Source organism: Micromys minutus (assembly GCF_963924665.1).
Source record: "Micromys minutus genome assembly, chromosome: 11".
NCBI classification, from domain to species: Eukaryota; Metazoa; Chordata; class Mammalia; order Rodentia; family Muridae; genus Micromys; species Micromys minutus.
The window spans coordinates 33516280-33536415 of NC_137980.1; the positions used below are offsets into that span (position 1 = coordinate 33516280).

Consider the following 20136-nt stretch of genomic DNA (forward strand, 5'->3'; position numbering starts at 1 on the left):
GGAGGGTAACAGGGAAGATAACCAGATGGCTACGTGCTGTCAACAAGAGCTTAGAGGCTTGCTATTTCAGGTCGGGTGCACACAACCTCTGCTTGGGGTAGAGCCTAATATTTAAGTCAATAGACATTTTCTCAGTGAATGTCTCATGAGACAATGGATAGAACAAACTAAACAGCTCCCCCCCCCCATACAAGAAGGAAAACTGATATTTAGAAAGGATTTAGCTCTATTTACTCATCTACCAAATACTCTTACACCACTGACATTTGAATTTCACACAAAGAATTGTATCTGTGTCCCTATAAAAAGCCCCAGTGAGAGACATGGGTGAAATGGGATGCGAGGCAACAGGGTATTTTAAACTACACACAGGCAATCCAGCAGTAGGAAGGGCTCTAGGAGATTTAAATTTTCATCTAGTTCTTACTATGGCATTGTTGGGGTGGGGCTGGGGTCTTAAACATTACTGCATTAGCTATCGGCAGAAAATGTTCAAACAACAAAGGAGATCAGGAAGATTGTCAGACTGGCTGCCAAAGTGGAAAGAAGGCACGGTTTCCAGAGGCATCACAGTTAATGGAGAAGGAGGCACTTTCTCGGAAATCCAACAAAAGAGCCATCTACTTGGCTGACTCTTGCCTGCCCACACTGTAGCCCTTGCAGGATGAGGAATGTTGTTAGAAGCATATATCTCTAGCAGGCTTGGGTTTGTTGAGCTACTTAATTAACCCAATTAATGAAAACCTGTTCAGCAGAGCATTCTTTATTACTTTTTAATCTTTTTCCCCCCTTCTGTCTCCTGCCCCAGTAAAACATGTTTCAACATCATTCCTGATTCTCTTTTCCCCACAGTAGTTCAGCAACCTCCTGGAAGTGACAGTTGAGTTTATTCTCTGCCAGGCCAAGTCTGGGTGAAGTAGTATCGAACTTGAAAAACAGGACTAAACTCACAATTCCTTTGCTTAGCCCCAAAGAACCCCACCACCAGCAGCAAAGTTGCCCTGAGCATTTGGTACTTGGCACAAACCATCTGGGAGACAGAGACATAGCCACCCATCTGGCTCAAGCCATTACACCCGTCCAACAAAAACATAAATGTGCCTGCTCAGTGAACAAAACTAAATTAATGCTTCCCTGTACAAAGCTCCCTTCTATTCTTTCATCAGAGAAAGAACAGAAAAAACAGGCTAATGGTTCTGCTGAACAAGAAATGGAGTCACTTACGCATTTATTCATAAGAGATTACGACATCCTTGTCCATTCCATTAAAGCCACCAACGAGATATCAGCAAGTCTCCAGCTTTATAACACAGAGATAGCCTCAGGAAAACATTCTCTTGCTCTTCTTCAGAAATGGCTCTTAGAATGAGAGCAATCCTATCCAACTACATATCCACCAGTTACTGTAACACACGAGGCCAGTTTTATTTCCTGGGCCCAGTAGACTTGTGCGTATAAATAGCCCCTTTTATAATAAGCTGTGGTGAATCCAGAGGGAAGATTCTAGAAGGCCTGGGGCCTTCTTGCTTGGATAGGACATAGAGAAAATGAATACATTTTTGTTTTCATTTAATACATCAAGGGAACAAGACTATCTATGCCTAAATACTGGAGACCTCAGGCCAGAATGAAAGAGCCTCCTGGCTGAGTGTGGGAGGCAAGCATATTTAAAAGAACATCTTAGCTGAGATGCTGAAAACCTTTGTGAGAATGAATATTTCTACATCTCTTCTTGTTTTAGTTTTCTCCTTCAGTAAGTAAGAGATAATTGTACAAATACCACAGAATGGATGGAAGATTAAAAGGAATAATTCACATCAAGTTGTAGTGTTCAGTAAATGTTACACACAAAGCAAAGAAAAGGCCTTGCTACTTATCTTATAATTTCCTTTAGAATAAGCAAGGCCATACAGCAAATACTCTGACCTTCCAGCCCAGCAGGATAAAAAGACCCAAAGAAAGGACATAAAGAAACATTGGTTTTAATTCCTAAAATAAAAACTCTGCATCCTATAATCATGGACACAAACAGGCTCATCACCACTGCATCCTGACAGTGCTGAGGCTCAGCCTGCCAGAGTCACTATTCTGAGACACTGCTACAAGTCACTGCCTGGGCGGGGAACCAGGGTGGTGCTATAGGGGATGGTGGATGAGAAGGTGGAGGGAGAAAAGGCACCACCCAAACTCACTCTTCAGGAAAGGGCAACAGACCCAGTAACTTCCTATATGACGCACAGGTATGAGGCCTGCAAGGAATCTGAAATCTGTGTTTTTTTCCTTTTTTGTCCTTTTCATTTTATGTGTGTGTTTTGTTTTGGTAGTTAAATCAGGGCAAAGCCTAGATGTGCCCTTCCATCCTCCACCATCCTGTACAAAATTGTGCAATACACTCCACACACAGACTAAAACCACTGATTGACAGGAAAGTCTCTAGTGAGGGCTGCGCGGAAGCCCACTGCAGACTGAAGGAGGAAACCAAGAAGGAAGACAAGAAAACTTTCCGCATCTGTCTAGACTCCATCGCTCTAGAACTGAACCTCATTTCCACAGGTGAGAGAGTGACAATTGGGATCAGCCACTTGGTGGCCATCTGCCACACAATTAGCCTTCACACACTTCACCTGTCTCCTGCCTCCACCACTGCTTCCAGCAGGAACAAATTAGGACACATGAGATTCGGGGAAAGGCACCTTCTTACTTCGAATGACTGGTGGTGGGAAAAGGGCAAATGAGTTTAAAGTATCCTCAGAAAAATCTCTCTTTAGCTAAGCACCAATAACATTTCTGCGGGTAGTGATATTTAGAATGAAAAGCTAAGAAAATATTGTTTCCAACTTTACTATCATGAGGAGAAGGTACTGGGAGGAAAGGGCCTCCACGTGAAGAGCAACAAGCTTTGGGAAATGCTGACAGGAGTGTTTGCTCCTGGACAGGTTAGCTCGGCATCCATTCTGATGTGACAAACATCGTCTGCAGTGTCCAAGAGCGTCTCTTATTGGACATGGACAAAACTACATAAATTAGCTCTATTTAGAATTTTCATTCAAAAACATCTCAGCAAAGGTACGATTACATTCGAAGCCCGTGGTTTTACAAGTATTGTTAGGATGAAACATCGAGTAAATATTAATAAACGAATACCACAGGTGCTCATGGACATGGCAGAACAGAGAGAAGGGGTGAGCCAGGGACTCAGAATGGGAAGTGTATCCCTATCTGTCAGCACAGTTCCTGTGTTGTCCAGTTTCTTCACATTCTTTCAGCTTGACTAACAGGAGGTTCGGACTTATTCCTTTTTATTAAGTCAGATAACTAGACAGTGAGGATCTCATTTCATGAACTGTTGTAAAAGGACACAGAGAAAAAGATGCCATGGCCCCACGATCAGGGGCAGGCAGGAGACAATAGGAAGAAAGAACAGAACACAGTTTCATAGCTGCAGGCCAATGGAGAACCTTTCAGATCAACAGTGGCTCTATCAAACTATACTGACCTGATGTATGAGATACTTTGTTGGGACAAATGAATGAGTACTCTATCACACTGAACTTTACGAGCATTGCCAAAATAGTTCTACAAGTAAACCTTCACAGGTAGACACAAGGAAACTGTAACCTTAGGGGTGACACCTACCTTGGGCACATTCTTCACATGAAACAGTATATTTTGGAAAGAGTGTCCATCATTGGCCTGAAAGACTATAATATCAGATGTGCTGTCCGAGCCATCGTGAGCATACAGAAGGCCCCTGGAGAGCTCATCCAGATGGAACTGATAAATGGAGGCTGCAGGGGCTGGAGGCGTTTGGAGCAATTGGCCATGAAGGGGAGGATCAAGCACATTCACGACCACGTCCTGTGGGTTATCATCATCCCGGATGTCAAGCAGCTGCGTGGTGATGGCTGCCCGCTCTCCTTTGCTGATCTGGAGAACCTCGTTTCTCAGCACATACGGGGCCTGTGGAAAGAAGAGCCATTTAATAGGTTAAGGCAGTATGTCAAACCTGATGAATCCCCTTTACAAAAATTATGAAAGTGCCACTATATTCTACAATTAAATTATTTGTCAGAGGTATGGTGGGCCACAGTGACTGGGGTAATTCCATGCATGTGGATTTTAGAGGTTTCTCAAGCCACTTGAAAACCAGTCTTGTGTAAACACACTATATGTGCTATTTGCTTTTAAGTCTAATTTCTCAGCCATCTTGGATTGCACCACATACCCTGCATTTGCAGGAGAACACAGCTCAGTGTCATGAAACCTAATTAGACGTCTGAATCCAAGAAAGACTAATGAGAGGTAATTTGGTAAACACTTGACTCTAGACCAGCGAGCTCATCCCTATCTCGACAGAGCCCCACTCCAAGTCAGCCTATAAAGCAAGACAAGATCCAAGATCCTGGCATGGTAAAACAACCTCCTAATTCTTATGATGCTGTGAATACAGCAAAAGTTAGTATGTTTTCCTAAGACTTGTCAGTTTGTTCCTATTACCTTAGTGAGCATACAAAAAGTTCTTCAACAGAAATAAAAGTTAATGAACCACAGCAGAAAACGCAGCACAAGCACATGGGGAAAGAAGAGAGGAAGAAAGGGAGAAAGGGAGAGTGTAGAAAGGGAAGGGGGAGGGAGAGGGAGAGAGAGAGAGAGAGAGAGAGAGGGGGGGGGGGGGAGGGAGGGAGGGAAGAGAGAGAGAGGTGGAGGGAGGGAGAGAGGGAGGAGAGAGGGAGGGAGGGAGAGAGAGGGAGGGAGGGAGGAGAGAGAGAGGGAGGGAGGAGAGAGAGGGGGGGAGGGAGGGAGGGAGGGAGGAGAGAGAGAGATGCAGGCAGACAGGCAGACAGATAGACAAACAGATATCAGCAAGCAGGCCAGAAGCCAAGGAAAACATTATCTTAGATTTAGTTGAACAGTGAAGTTGAACTGTACAGGAGTTTTCAGAACACACTTGAGTTCTACAACCCAAATGGCTTTTAAAACCACACAGGCACCCCACTCTGGGCTTCCTGAAAGTCACAGTTGTCCATCAATGTAATATGTAACTGGTCTGTCACACACCCTTAAAATAACTAAAAATAAGTTAAACTTCTTTCTAGAATTCCATCGTCACAGTCAAATTGATAAAGGCATATCATATAATGAATAAAACCAAAGCATGCAATTATTTTTGTTTGGTTGACTGTGGAGAAACAAACAGAACCCAGGGAATTGTGGGGATGCCCCAGCTCAGAGTAGAAAGTTTTGCCAATTTCTACCCCAGGTCTTTCATTGACCAAACTGCACTGTACCAGGCAAGAAAATCAAATCAAACCTTGAGTTTAAGTCCCAAAGACCATCTAAACTATCAGGTCTCAGGACTGGCCCATGTTTCCAGCCACAAGTGTGTCAGCTTTAATTAAAGCAAGATTTATACACTTAACTTAGGATCAGTTTCTAATCTCTCCTCAGCGACAAGTTACCTCTGATGTGACAGAATCATTAAGAAGAGCTGAGGCAGGCATCCCTGTCATGTGGTACTCACTGCTACTACTTTATGCTCATGCGGTTACTCCATGTCTATGGTCACTTTTACTTTGGGACTGAGAATATGAGGTTTGGGGTTTGGGGCATCTTGTTTCTGAAGATGAGATCTCACCCGCTTATTGTTCAGTGCATGAAGAAAAATATGGAAAATTAGTGTGTCCTTAGATTAGTCACACAGGCTTGCCTAGTGAGAATTCTACGGTTGTGTGTGTGTGTGTACATGATGCATGCAAGCATGCCTTTGCTTGTGTGTGTGTTGTGTGTATGTGTGTGCATGTATTCGAGTTCGGGGACACGTGTGGGTCTGTGCTTGTGTATTGTGTTTGTGTACACACACACATGCATGCAGGTGCTTCTATGAGTGTATGTGCGTGTTCTTATTCTTTTTGCACACTTCATTGTTTACTTCCTTCAGTCCATGCTCAGAGCTTCTACCTCTGAATCTGTATGTACGACTTCTCAGGGGAGTGATAAGACACAAATGTGAAGGGCTGTTTTCTTGAATTTCCTTGCTTCTGCAATGATTTCCTCCAGTCTATGTTTGGCTCCTGAGCACAATGACACTTAATTTAAGTACATTCGTAAGAGAACCCTCTAAGAACTGGAACTACTATACCTCTGAGAGGAGACTGAGAAGAGAAAACGAATTACCTAAGACCAAGGAAAACATTAGCAACCAGAGGAGTTTCAAGTTATTCTGCAGTTCTGATACCAGGATTAATTCAGCAAGATGGCAACAGGTAAGGACCTAGAACACAGACTGTAAAGTCAACTCCCTGGACTTTTAATAGCCAGATCACTCCAGAAAAACTATCAAATCTCTATCCCCTTAATCCCCTCATCTATAAACTGAGGACACTATTTCACAGGATTGGCAATTCAATGAGCATCAGGTGACACACACACACACTAGGCATGAGAAATTATTATTACCAATGCTATAAATGCTACTAGCCAAAGAACCCAAACTTAATTAAGGAACACTTCATAGTAAAACTGCAAGAAGATCAACTCAGTTCAGTCCTTTCTGTTGAAGTTTGAAGGACTCTGGATTGGTTCCTGAGAGGATGCGTAAACTTCTGCACTGTTGGGCATTTTCATTACCTGTGTAGAGAATGCCTGAATGTTGATCAGCTGTGGCTCAGAGAAGAATTGCTGGTCACTAATTTTCAAGGAAAAGTAGCCTTTCCTAAGGAAGTCGCCACAGAAGAAAAGAAAACATGATCACTATGTTAGTTTTTGGAAAGAAAAGGATTAAAATGTTTTCAAGTAAAATTTTAGATCAAATGATCACAGTAACACAATATCTTCATTGTAAATAGAAAGTAACAAAAATGAAACTAGTTAAAAATACTGTTCATGAGGCTGACTGGGTCACTCAGTGGGTAAAAGCATTTGCTTTCTCAACCTGATGACCGTAGTTCCTAGAATGTCATGGTAGAAGGAGAGACCTGACCCTGAAAGTCATAATATACATGTACCTGAAATCATGCACACAATACTCCTCTGCCTTTTCTTTCACACACTCACATATATACACACACAACACACACACACACTCACACACACACACACAGAGAGAGAGACAGAGACAGACAGACAAATAATAAAAATTTAAAAGTATTTTGTGTTCTAAGATCTCATTGTAACATAAAAATAACACAGCTGGAGTTGGGTATGGTGATGCATGTGTTGAATCCTGGCATTAGCAAGGCAGAGAGGTAGATCTCTGAGGTCGAGGCCAGACAGTGAGTTCCTGAACACTTAGGGCTACACAGAGAAATACTGCCTCAAAACAAAACAACAATTTTGTTTGGTCGTTTTTAAAGATGAACACACACACACCCCAGAAAAAAATTTCTTGTCAGGTAAAAGCAGTTTAGATTGTGGTTAAAAGGAAGAACAGAAAGGAATCTTATATGTTGCAGCTCTACCAGCTTTTAATGACACTGTTAGACCAGCAATCCCTTCCCACATGTCTTCCAAACTCTTGAGTCGGCCCCAACAACTTCCGAAGAGCTAGGAGGCATGACACCATTTCTCACTCCCTACTCTCTTCTTCCACCCACTCAGTGAGTACAACTAAGAAGGGGTGGCTGGCTCCTCTGAAAAACTGGGAGTGGCCTGCCCACACCAAGTCTGATCATTTGACTGTGGGTAGTCATCAACCAGTATGTTGAGAATGTGGAGCAAGCCCATCTGTAGGAGAGAGGGGAATGACACCTAGGGGAAGACATGGAACAAGAACGGCATGCTCCTTCCATTTCCTAGTTCTAGCTCCTGGACTAACTTTGGAGAAACTTCTCTTAAGGACACTGAGGTTTGAGCCACCTCTATAGAGTTAGGGTAGTCTTATGATTTTGCTTACTCAAAACTAATTTCTCCTTGTAAAGAGACCCATTGCTGCTGTGGATTGACCGCCTACCACAGACATCTAATAGCTTTAGACCCAGTTAGAAGAGAAGGTAGATGGTTGTCTTTAATGACCAACCAAGCACAGCTCACTGTGAATGTTAGAGATTATAGATTCTGATCTATTTAGGTACCCATTGTCTTGAGGGTTCTTTAAAAGGTATTCTTGGAACTAACTACTTATATGAGCAATTGCAATTGCAGAAACAAAACACTACATATTGTTCAAGTCACATGTCATTTTAGAAAGGGTAAAACTATGCAGGTGAAAAACCAGATCACAGTTGCCAGAAACTACTGATTTTAAAGGAGACCAGAGTAGGATTGATAGAACTGTTTTCTTTCTTTCTTTCTTTCTTTCTTTCTTTCTTTCTTTCTTTCTTTCTTTTTTCCTTCCTTCCTTCCTTCCTTCCTTCCTTCCTTTCTTTCTTTCTTTCTTTCTTTCTTTCTTTCTTTCTTTCTTTCTTTCTTTCTTTCTTTCTTCCTTCCTTCTTTTTTTAATGGATATTCTCTGTATTTACATCTCAAATGTTATCCCTCCCCCCACCTGCAACACTCCCCTGCCTCTTCCCCCCTCCCCTTGCTTCCCTGAAAATGGTCCCTCTCCCAACTACCTTCTCCTACCTTAGCACCTTGGTATTACCCTACACTGGGAAAACAAGCCTTCACTAAAGGCCTCTTCTCCCACTGTTGCCAGACAATGCTATCCTCTGCTACATATGCACCTGGAGCCAGGGATCTCTCCACATGTGCTCATTGTTTGTTGTTTTAGTCCCAGGAAACTGTGGAGGTTTGGATGGTTGAGAATATTGTTCTTCCCATGGTATTGCAAACCCTTTCAGCTCCTCAGTTCTTACTTTAGCATCTTCACTGGGGTCCCTATGTCCAGTCTGATGGTTATCTGCAAATAACCTCAACTGTATCAGTATGACTCTGAGAGAGCCTCTGAGGAGGCATTCATATCAGGCTCCTGCCAGTAAGCACTTCTTGGCAATAGTGTGTGGGTTTGGTGGCTGCATATGGGGTGGATCACCAGGTGAAGCAGTCTCTGAGTGGTCTTTTCTTCAATTCCTGCTTCATTTGTCCCTGTATTTCCTCCCATGGTTGTTCTCCTTTCTAAGAAGGACTGAGGCATCCACCTTCTGGCCTTCCTTCTTTTTGAGCTTCATAAGGTCTATGAATTGTTTCTTTTGGTATTCCAAGGTTTTGGGGCTAGTATCTGCTTATCAGTGAGTGCATACTATGTGTGTTCTTTTGGATAGAACTGTTTTCTATCTTGACTATGATTGCAATAAAAACATTGCGCACATTTTGTTATGATCATGGAACAGACATTTTTAAAATAGAATTTCAATCTAGCTCTGTGAACCAAGCTTTAGAGACGTTTTTGCTTGTTCTCCATGGTCTTCCTTTCATTTCCATTCCTATTTGGATCCCACCCCTCTCTGGCCCCAGCTCTAAACTTCAAGAGAATGCAACTAGCAGAATCAACAATCTGAACAAAGAGGGAAACAACTCTTGGTAGCTGAAGTCCCACTAGGAATGTTCCGCCTCCCTTTATCCCATTTGCTGTGGCTGTTGTTACAAATTGCCTGTTACTACTCAAGAGAATTCTAGGCCCAAAGAAACTCCATTCTCAAGATGTCTTATCTTAATCACAGTCAGTATTTTTATAAAAACATAAAGAGACACACATGTGTATGTCAGATTGACTTTTTCATTTTTGTTTCATTGAGAGACAAATCACTTTGTTTTTATGTGCCTCTCCAAATCTATTACATTTTTTATCATTTCATTTATTTGATTCGTTTTTTAGATAAAAAAACACAAAGTATTCAAGGGGATGTTTATTCCAAGAAAGAATATCAAAAGAATTACTAAACTGCCGAGTTTTATTCCATTTAAGGGTGCAAAGCTAATTCTGCAAGAAATTGGGTAACATGTAGAAAAAGATAAATAGACAAAGTTAACTTCAGTTTCTATAGAAATATGCACTTTTCCCACAAGTGATTTCACGGCAAATGGCTGTAGACTCAGGGCCTATATAGCTCTGTGATGTGGTACACATGTGTGTATATATTTTTGTGCATATAATTGTGTGCAAAGGGGCATGTACGTGGGAAGAGATGTGGATACATAACTATATTTATTGTACATTCGAACGAAATAAGCACACATGGTGAAGAAAGATTTTGGGGAGTGCTTGGGGGGCATCAAACACACCACAGGAGTGTGTGCTTGGTGTAAGTAATTTTCTCCCCTTGAGGAGAGGCACAGGCTTGCTATTACTAGAATATTGGGAAGGCAGAAATCATGGTAGCTAAAGGTATGTTCTAGAGAGTGTTGATATGAAGTAGCTGCTCTGTATGCATTACTCATATTCTCATAACATAACATACACAGTTCATATGGAGGCTTTACATAATGCTTACAGGAGCAGTCAGAAAATGGTAGTTGTTCTTGCTCCTATGATATGGTCAGTGCAGGTTACTTAAGTCATCAGCTCTGAACTATAATAGAGAAATGACATCAATTTTTCTTCCTATGTATCTTTTAGGCTAAATATCAACCAACCAACCAATCAATCAATCAATCAGTCAATCAACCAATCAATCAAAGCAACAAGAGAAACACCCATGTTTAGTGTTGACAGTAGAAAATATTCATCTGTATTCTTATCACTGTTTCATTGGCTGCAATCCCTTGTGCACACATTGTCTATGGTCAGCTATCTGGGTCAACTAAGTAGACCATGGTGGCAGAGAATGCAGGAGGATAATCTTTGGGGTCCATTCCATGGTTTCTGTTTAGTAGATTTTCTCTGCTAATTAAAATGCTATGTTTGCTTGGGATCTTGTTAACATTCAATTACATTCTGGGGGCATGCATCAGCCAGGATAGGGAAGAAAGCCAGAAGTATGTGTAGCACCAGAGGAAAACTGGATCAGGCTTAAAAATTAGCCACAATTAATCTCATAAAGTGGATAATAAAAATCTAAGTGTGACTCTAAGATTTCTTCCCAAATTCTAGGGGCCAAAGGACACCTGGACAAGCCAGACTCCCATCCTTTACCTGCCCATTGCTCCCTAGCATTGCCCTCACATGGAGGAAGCATCTGGCTCTATATAAGTTTTGTTTCTGTGGGGCCCAAAACCTGGGTAATTATATGCAGAATTTTCCTGTCACATCAGAGAATTACCCATAATTATGTGATAAAATAAAAATGTCTCAAACAGAAGCGTACTCTCAAAGCAATTACAGGGGACGATGACAGGCAGCCAGAAGCATTTGTGGAGTATTGATCTTCCCCTGTGGGAAGGGATGGCTATTAAGAGAAAGGTTGGGGGTGGACAGGCTGAGAACGAATGGGAGGGGACAGGGCTGGCTCACCTGAGCTTGTCTTTGCTATGCACAAAGCGCACTTTCTTCTCATTCACATCTTTCCAACTAAAACGACCAGCCTTCTCCAGCTGGACCTCCTTGCCATTTCTTGAGAGCAGCAGCTGACCATTTGTGGGTGTGCTTACAACGTGGAATAGCAGATCTTCCACTCTGCCATCCTGGTGTTGGATGTTCAGAAGAGAAAAGTCCAGTGGCTTCATTGAACCAATTCCAAGGATCAAGGAGCCGTTTACGTGAAGACTTGGAGTGTACATTTTGTCTAGAAAATGTATGAACCTAAAGGTCAGGCTTATCATAGTCACTAATTGGATTTCATGTATGTATTTTAAGGAACTAGGCCTTTAATGCTAATTCAGAGGCACCCAGAGGGGATGTAAACTATTCTCCAGCTAGTATCCTTCCAATCTGAGGAGTCTCTGCTGGATACCCATGAGGATAACTAGAGCTTAGATGGAAGAGTTAAACTGCAAACTTGTTGAAAGACAATATAGAAATAAAGTTAAAAAATAAGCTAGCAATTATCTCTCGAGTAGGCAAAATAGTATAAGATAAAAAGAAAAAACAACTTAATTGACATCATTAAAATTAAAAATGTTTGTACTTCAAAACACTGATATAAAAGGACAGCTTCTAGAACAGGAGAAAATGTTTGCAAATCCTCAAGCCGAAGGGGAGGTAGGGAAGAACATATAACCATTTATCTAAGGCAATGAAGGGCAAACTAAAAATGTATTAGAATTTGAATAACCTTTTCTCTGAAGAAGCTCTACACACAAAGGGCCAGTGAGCACACAAACAGTATCCAGCATTAGTCCCCAGATTGGAAAGCAAAACCTCAGTTATATGAAGAGATGTTTACCTCTGTTTGGATAGATAATAATTGTTGACAAGACACGAAGAAACTAGCATCCACACAGATTGTTGTTAATCATGTAAAACAGGACAATCATTAGGAAATATAGTTGGCCAGTTCTTCAAATAAAATATAGTTAGTGTGTGACCCAACAATGCTGCTGTTGATGTCTTAGAGAATTACCAGACTATGCCTCACCGAAGATTTACTTGTGGATGTTCACAGTAAGAGTACTCAAAACAGGAAGAAGAGAAAACAGCTGCGAAAAACATAAGCAAAGGTTGGGCATATGGCTCAGTGGCAAAGTGCCTGCCTAACATGTATGGGATCCACATTCAGTTTTTAAAACAAACAAACATGGAGGTGAAGAAGTAAATAGATCCAAACAATGTGATGTACCCATAAAGATGAAAAGGATGCCGAATGGGGGGCAGGCTCTAACATGGATACATCTTGACATTAGAGCCAGACATGGAAGTCAGACATGAAAGGACTTATACTGGGTGGCTCTATTGATGTGAGATGTCTAGAGTAGGCATATCTACAAAGACAGAAGGTAAATTAGGGATTGCCAGAGGCTGGAGTGAAAGGGAAGTGAACAGACACTGCTAAAGGTTGTGCAGTTTCTTCTTAGACTGATGAAAATGTCCTGGAATTAGTGTAATGTAGTTTAAAGGATAATTTTTTTTTAATATTTTAAATTCATATGGGGATCTTTTATAGTAACAGGGATGCTTGGGCTCTACTGCTGAAGATCCTGGATTAGATGCTCTGAGATGTGTCTTGTTAATTTTTATAGGCACCCAGGTAATGATAATGAGCTGACAGGTTTGAAAACCACGGTCTTTTCCTGACACATGTATCACATCAGATGCAGTTAGAGTAAGCAAAGAGGCAGGTGTCTGATACAATTCCTAGAAGAGTACCAGTTAATCCACAGGGCAATGGCTCAGAGTCAGAATTCATGGGAAGTACATATGCAGTGTCATAAAAGCTCAATCATCCCTGTCCACATGAAACACTGATGACTTGGGATCAGTGACACAGAATCAATCCTATCTCCTGCGATGTAGTTTGTCAAGGTATTTGTCTGTCAGTGTGCCCTTCTACAACTAGGTCGGAGGACAACTTGAGGATACCAAGTTTCATGGTGGTGACTCCTACATAAAATTATCCTAATGAAAGTGAAATCCATTTTCCTAAGTTGATTTTTGCGGTATACCAAGAGTCGTAAGCTGATTTACCAGCACTTGCAGTTCCCAAGAAAATACTAAATGAAGCCAGAGATGTGTTAATTTTTTTCTTTAAAAGTTTTAATCTCTCTAGAGATCAAAGATATGGAGACAGACTATGTATTAGGCTGTCAGCATGAAAAGAAAAAAAGCTCCTTATTAGTACTGTGGCTCAAGGGTGGAATACTTGCCTACCATGTGTGAAGCCCTAGGTTCAATCCCTGGTACTGTCAGGAAATAAAAAATATCAAAGTCATCACATTATTGAATAACAAAACCCCAGGAGCTCTCAGCCATGGTGAAATTCTCAAGCTTTACCTACACAAAAAGAAACTTACAAAGGAATGAACTTAAATTCATTTCTCTTTGCTTTTTAAAGGGAGATGTCTGTTCTGTGTTGAGAGAGTTCCTTATAGAACACCTTCCAATCAATGCAGTCCCAACATCTGCAGTAAATGGCCCAGCCTTCTTCTCACACCATTCACTTAGAATTCCTCTCCACTTTGTGTATAAATGAAACACTACAACACCTCTCAGTAGAACTAGCTATCCGAGTTTACGTTAAGACAATCAATTCGTTAGACATGTTATATGTATATGATTTTCTAAAGAACACACACCTAAGTTTACATCAAATTTCTTATCCGATAGTTATGACGTTTAAGGTACAGAACACTTCTGTTTTCATCCCAAGATCAAATAAATTAGGAGTTAGATCTTCCTAACAGCCTACGCTCTACAAATAGTGCCTTTTCTAGCACCACGGGTCTCTGCATAATAGGAACGCTGAGTTTCACATAACAGATGTTAACCATATTTGGAAATGCATCATTTACACAGAGACAGGACTGGTAACATCACCAGATCCAGAAGAGATGATCTTACCAGTGCAGGTTTCATTAGATGAGTGTCCAGAGAAAGCAGGGACACAGGTGGGCATGCAGAGACCATTCTTCAGAAAGAAACCATGGTCGCATAAGTGACACCAATTTTTGTGGCTGCACTGCAAGCATCCCTGAGGGCAGACTGATGGAAAGAAGACATAAAGAAGGCACAGCCAAGCACATCCCCTGGTAGAGCTATAGTGGGAACAGCCAACTACACCATTGGTAGGACCACAGTGGGAAACAGAGGTATTGTAGCCAGATGAGCACAAGTGCCATCAATGAATAAATGCTTGCCTCTCTGTAACAACAGAGAATTCAGTTTCCTTGCTGATATTTATAGGGAGCTGATCTCCCCCAAAAAGGAAATGGAATGGCTAGATCCACACCTTCACTCGTGCAACATCTTCTAAAGAACACCACTGATGGATGAATGTTCTAAAGGGCCTACTGACTTGTGAGATATGGTGTTTACAGAGACTAAGAGCACAGGCTCCTCTGAGCTACTATTCCTTCTCTTCCCCTTAGCAACTGGGACCCTGAAGTGCCTTTTACAATCTGGGCTGCAATGTTCTTGTCTTAACAATAGGGAAGAAATAGCCCCAAATACAGACATTAGTTTTGGAGGTTACAAGCATTACAATCTGAAGTGCCAGGCATCCTAGGAGGGCTCAACTGTTCTTCCATATCAGTCCAGCCTCCCTCTTATTATTAGGGTGATAGTGTCACTTGGGAATGAGAATAGTGACTGTAAGTATTAACCTCACCCAGAGAGCTGGCTCTTAAAAGAACCATAGGGCTTTTTTCTTTTGATCAAGGTAACAGTCTTTTGAAAGACAGAGTGTTTCCTGCCCACTTGTCCTGTTCTCTTGACTGGGATTTTTTATGGTAGAACTATGTAGTAGAGTGTTCGGGCCTTAGCCTGAAATCAGAGATCTAGGGCTCAATGCATTGCCTTAACTCTTCAAAGTCACCTTGGTATTCATGCTTATAAAGAACAGGATTCTCTCTGTCTGTTTCACCAAGTCATTGTGAATATTAAATGAGATACTAGAGATAAAGACAATGCAGAGAAATGGAAAACTCGTTGAGTTTTAGGAAAGACAAGTTATCTGTGCTTTATAATGGCATTAGTCAACATCAAGTATTCTTTCTAGTAGATGTACCTGGCAATAGGCTTCAATAAAAGTAAGAGTAGGTAGGAATTCTTCTGAGATGATTCCATGGACAAGAAGGTTAAGGCTTTGGGCTTAACTTCAGTCTAATAGTAGAAGCGCCAATATTTTTCACTAACTGATTGCCCAAATCCTATTCCTTAAGGATATAATATCAATACTGGGGTCATGAATGATTTAGTCTACATGCTGAACGTTCTATATCCATACCAATGTAGCTGATCCACTTTAAATGGATACTTCGCAGTCATTCAATATAAGCTTTGCATTCCATAAAATGCTGGCTTTGTTTCTACAAAGACCTTCAGAAACAATATTGATTTGTACAAGAGAATTATTGGTGTGGCTTCCTGTATTCTACTTAACCAGCATTTGGCATATGTACATAGGAAGCAATCAATGACTTAGGCCAAGCTCACTAGTTGACTTATTCTGCTTCTCTGTTAGATGCTCTTGGTCATCTGAGAATCAGTGCAGATGACTTGCTGGCTGTCCCAAGTTCTTCCCAAAGCACTCAGCAAAGACCCAGCTTACTTGTGCACTTGTGTTTGGCATGATCTGCGAAGTATCCTTTCCCACATTCTTGAGCACACTGGGCTTGGAAGAGGAGAAATGGTTCTTCACAGCGCGTGCACTCGTGGGGACCCTGGCACTGGAGACAGTGGCTGTCACAGCCTGAAAGACAAAAGTCAAGTCAAAAGGAGTCCACAGGAGTCCATGTCATTTTCTAAGTGGGCTCTGGGCCTTATGGCAAAGGTCATGGAACAACGGGACCCATACACCCTGAAAAGCATGTCAACAAGAGAGAAAGAACATGGTTCCTGGTTGTGTCTACTGCAACTCTCAGGGGAGGACTTGGGGCTAGTCTCTACCTTCATGAACCATGTTCTTCCTACATCCCAGAAATAAAAATACTGTCCCAAACTCATCCCAGGAAGTTTGGATCCAATTATGGAAAATGCTAGACAAATACAAAAATAATTGGCAGACATCTGTTTTTATTGTAATTAATTATCAGTCTTTCCAGTGGTTCCAATTCCCGGGTATACAAAGCTTCCCATCTTGAGAACAAGACTGTTAAATGTTTAAGAAAATCTAAAATTAATGGTTCACACAAATGGTTTGTGTGGCCATTTAACTTTATGGTTGTCATACCGATTTTAGCTTGTGTTCTACGAGGGCATGGGAGAAGGAAAAAGTGTCACAGATAACAGAGACATCCCTGAGGAAGGCAACCAGGAGGCGTAGAAAAGCCAAAAGAAAAACTTGCCACGGGCTCCTTAACAGCCCGAGGCTGACACTTACGCTTACAGGAGCCTGAGTCCCGGTAGTGCTGTGGTGAGCACTGCTCTACACACACACCATCCTGGAGAACGTAGCCGGCCATGCACTGCAGGCAGTCTGTCCGGAGAGGCCCAGTACAGGAGTTGCAACTCCAGTCACACTCTAGAAAGAAAGCCCAAATTAGAACAGCTTCCAGTTGGTCCTCCATCAGTCTCAGCCAACCGTCAGGAGGGCACATCTATGGGAAAAGGTAAAATAAGGACAACAGGAGAGATGTCGGATAAGCGAGCTGGAATGAGGCCCCCAGCTTGGAGGCCTTTAAATGCTTCTTGTGGTTTTAGCATTTCCTCATTATGTCAGACACAGGCATGCACAAGGAACAGTCCAAGTCTGTGCAGAGCCTGCTTGTCAATGGGGCTTCTGAAGAGCCGGATCAACCTGAGAACTTCAGCCTCGTGCCACCCTAGTTCGTTACGCCTGAGCTATCCTAGGGAGCATGCTTGCCTCATAGACCTAACCCTAACCTCCTCCAAACACTCAGAGATATCAGAGGCATAGCTAAGAATGCTGCTGCTGCCATGACACAGACACATGACAAGCCTAATGGGGACAGCGTGGCAGAAAGAACAAACGATATATAAAGAACTCTCCAGAAAGAAGGGGATTACCGGACAATGGAAGACCTCATTTAGGGCAGAACAAACTAGTGGTTATTTCTCTGTTCAACAAACATCTATAAGGATGCAGTTCACTGCATGGGGAGAATACAAAACTGAGACATGGAGGCTTGTGGTGCAGGAAGACCAGTCTTGAATTTGAACTTCAAAAGTTCAGGGAGATTGTTAAAACATATTCATCAGGCTCAGCACCAGATCCATTGAATTGGGAGTCTTGAGGGCTGGGGCACAGAGAAGCAAGTTATGGCCCTCACTGGTGGTACTGCTCTTATAAACATGTTTGTAGTTGGTGGTTTTAATGTCCCAGGAAACACTGATCTAATTAGAGAGCTCATGTTTGAGAGGCAGGGTTCTAGGTGGTCTTTTTGTGGGGAGGTGGGTACTTGGATGATGGGAAGGCATAGCATGGTGAAGGATATGAGTTTTGAGGTTGGGCAAGTCTATTAAGTCATCATTTGGCTGCTTTTCCTCTCCATTTTCCTACCTTTCCTAAACCTCTAAAGGTCTAATGAAATATACACTAGCACCCAGTTCCTGAGGCCGCTGGAAAGACAAAATGGAACAATAAGTGTAAACAATTAGCTGGAGTCTGGAGAGCTCAGTGGTAAGCATGCGCTTAGGATCTGTGAGTCCCTGCCTTCAGTCACTATAACTAAGTACAATGCCTGGTTTATAGTGACCGTTCAATAGAGGCTGTAGAACAACTATGTCTCTTAGAGAACTGATTTCCACTCAAGGCCCATTTTTCTACCCAGGTATAAAACTGGAAAAACTCATCTTCTCTCTTCCTTCAAGGAATATTGCTAAGTCCTTAGGTAGCAGGCACCTGTGCAAGTTAGTACACGTGCTCTGAAGGTTTATAGCATTAATCTACTTCATTTATTTGGTTGAATCAGTTCTGAGGGGAAAGTGACTCAAAACAGAGCCTTGAAAACCAGCACGGTTATAAAATCATTTATAAGGCGGGGGATCTGAGAGAACCTGTTCTTTGCTACAGACTGACAGTCCCTGGTTAGAAAGAAAGGAACAGAAAAGCTCTTGTGGTTATGAACATGGAAGACCACCTAAGTTGACAATCAAGTAGGATTCCTTGGTATGGAAACTAATTTTGCAGAGGCCAAGAGCTTCCAGAGTTTACTTGACAGGCATTTGACCTCTGCGTCTGAGCTGGACCTCTTCCGACAGAACCAGAAGTTACGATAAACCATGGAGAGGTGCTAGCCTAAGAGGAGGCAAGGTAAACAGTCAAATGCTGTTTTTCCCTGCGCTGAACTCGGCCACAGAAATTCTAGTCACTAGCGGACCAGAAAATAACATTCGATGTTTTCACCCATTTGAGGATGCTAAGTAGAGATAAACAATTGGGACATATCTCTTGACTTCATGAAGCTTCAAGTCTAGCAAATGAGGGCTGCAAATGCAAGCGCTCACTGGTCTAGGGCGGTAATGGACATCTCCAGAAGGGCCCTAGTATAGAGAGATAGTAAGGACTGAGGAAAGCAGGAACAAGGGCTATACAGTTCAACCTACAGTTGTGCTCTACTGATCTAAAGCAAATATTATCAGATTTCTGAAATTTTCAAAAGACAGAAAAATCTCGAGTCTTATATATATGCTGCATCCCAGTATGAAAAGAGATAATCAAAACTTCAACACATCAGAATATTAGGTAGACCAAGGAGAAGGAATGGAAGGGTTTATTTGTCACTTGCTACCTCTGGCCTATTTACCAATGTGACATACCATGTTGAGCAATGTGAAGGAACTAATAAAATTTGTCCCATGGACGCATAAGTGCATGCATGGTCATAGTTCCTGCACTCCAGAAAATAGAAGGCACCTGGTAAAGCTGTTTTCCTAAGATGGGTGTCAAGGAACATCCTTGAATAAAAGAATGCTCAAACAGTTCAGGAAAAGCTTTACCTTTGCAGGTCCTGGTGGAGAGATCAAGATAGTACTGGGGGGCACAGCTCTCGTACTGGCATTCCCCAAAGAGCAGAACCTTGCTTGGGTCTCGGCAGGAGGTGCAGCTGCCCTGTGAATCACAGCTTCTGCAATGCTTGTTGCATGCTGGGTGGGGAGGAAAGAGAGGTGACCAGATGATTACAACCGCGTGCCGAGAGACGCTGAGCACATCTAGACAGATGCTGCTTTGGCGCAAAGCCCTTCTCCAACTTGCCTTTTAATTGTGGCCCATGACCTTCTTCTGCGAGCCATAGACACAGAAAATACTAGTTTTATTTTCTAAAATCAAAGAAGGCCATCCACCTCACAAAGATGAATATAAATCCACGAACAAGAGTCCCACATTCAAACTGTTCTGTAATTCAGCAGCAGAATTCATACTTTGATGAAGAATAATGGCTTTATTTGAACATTACTTAGGAAATCAACCTCTCCCTGTCATTTATGATACAGACAAATATGACTTTTAGGTGACAACTTTATTGTGGAGATCGTGAAATCCTGCATTTTAAGACATTGGACTTAGATGTGACCTAGTTTATTGGCTTACCTAGTTGTAATTCTTAGCAGCCAGACACATAATTGAGGTGTTTAGGGCAGATGGCCCACGCTGGTCTGTTTCAGCTCGCTAGTGGAACAACCACCATTGCTCCTTCTGCTCAGTTATTCATGTTGGAAATCTTGGAGTTTATCCTGATTCTCCCCTACTTTCACCCACATCTAGTTGT

At 42.0% G+C, this 20136-nt stretch overlaps 1 protein-coding gene across 1 annotated transcript in view; it reads right to left on the bottom strand.

The window, feature by feature from the left end:
- Window positions 1-20136, bottom strand: part of FRAS1 (Fraser extracellular matrix complex subunit 1) — a gene marked incomplete at its 3' end in the record, with an annotated part of 385808 nt that overhangs the window by 118148 nt on the left and 247524 nt on the right. Inside the window, exons 23-29 of the mRNA XM_080924732.1 lie at window positions 19367-19513; window positions 16788-16928; window positions 16017-16157; window positions 14309-14449; window positions 11327-11597; window positions 6628-6712; window positions 3637-3960 (exon numbers count right to left, since the gene is read on the bottom strand). Coding sequence (XP_080780858.1) covers window positions 3637-3960; window positions 6628-6712; window positions 11327-11597; window positions 14309-14449; window positions 16017-16157; window positions 16788-16928; window positions 19367-19513 — 1250 coding nt within the window. The remainder of the gene's footprint in view (window positions 1-3636; window positions 3961-6627; window positions 6713-11326; window positions 11598-14308; window positions 14450-16016; window positions 16158-16787; window positions 16929-19366; window positions 19514-20136) is intronic.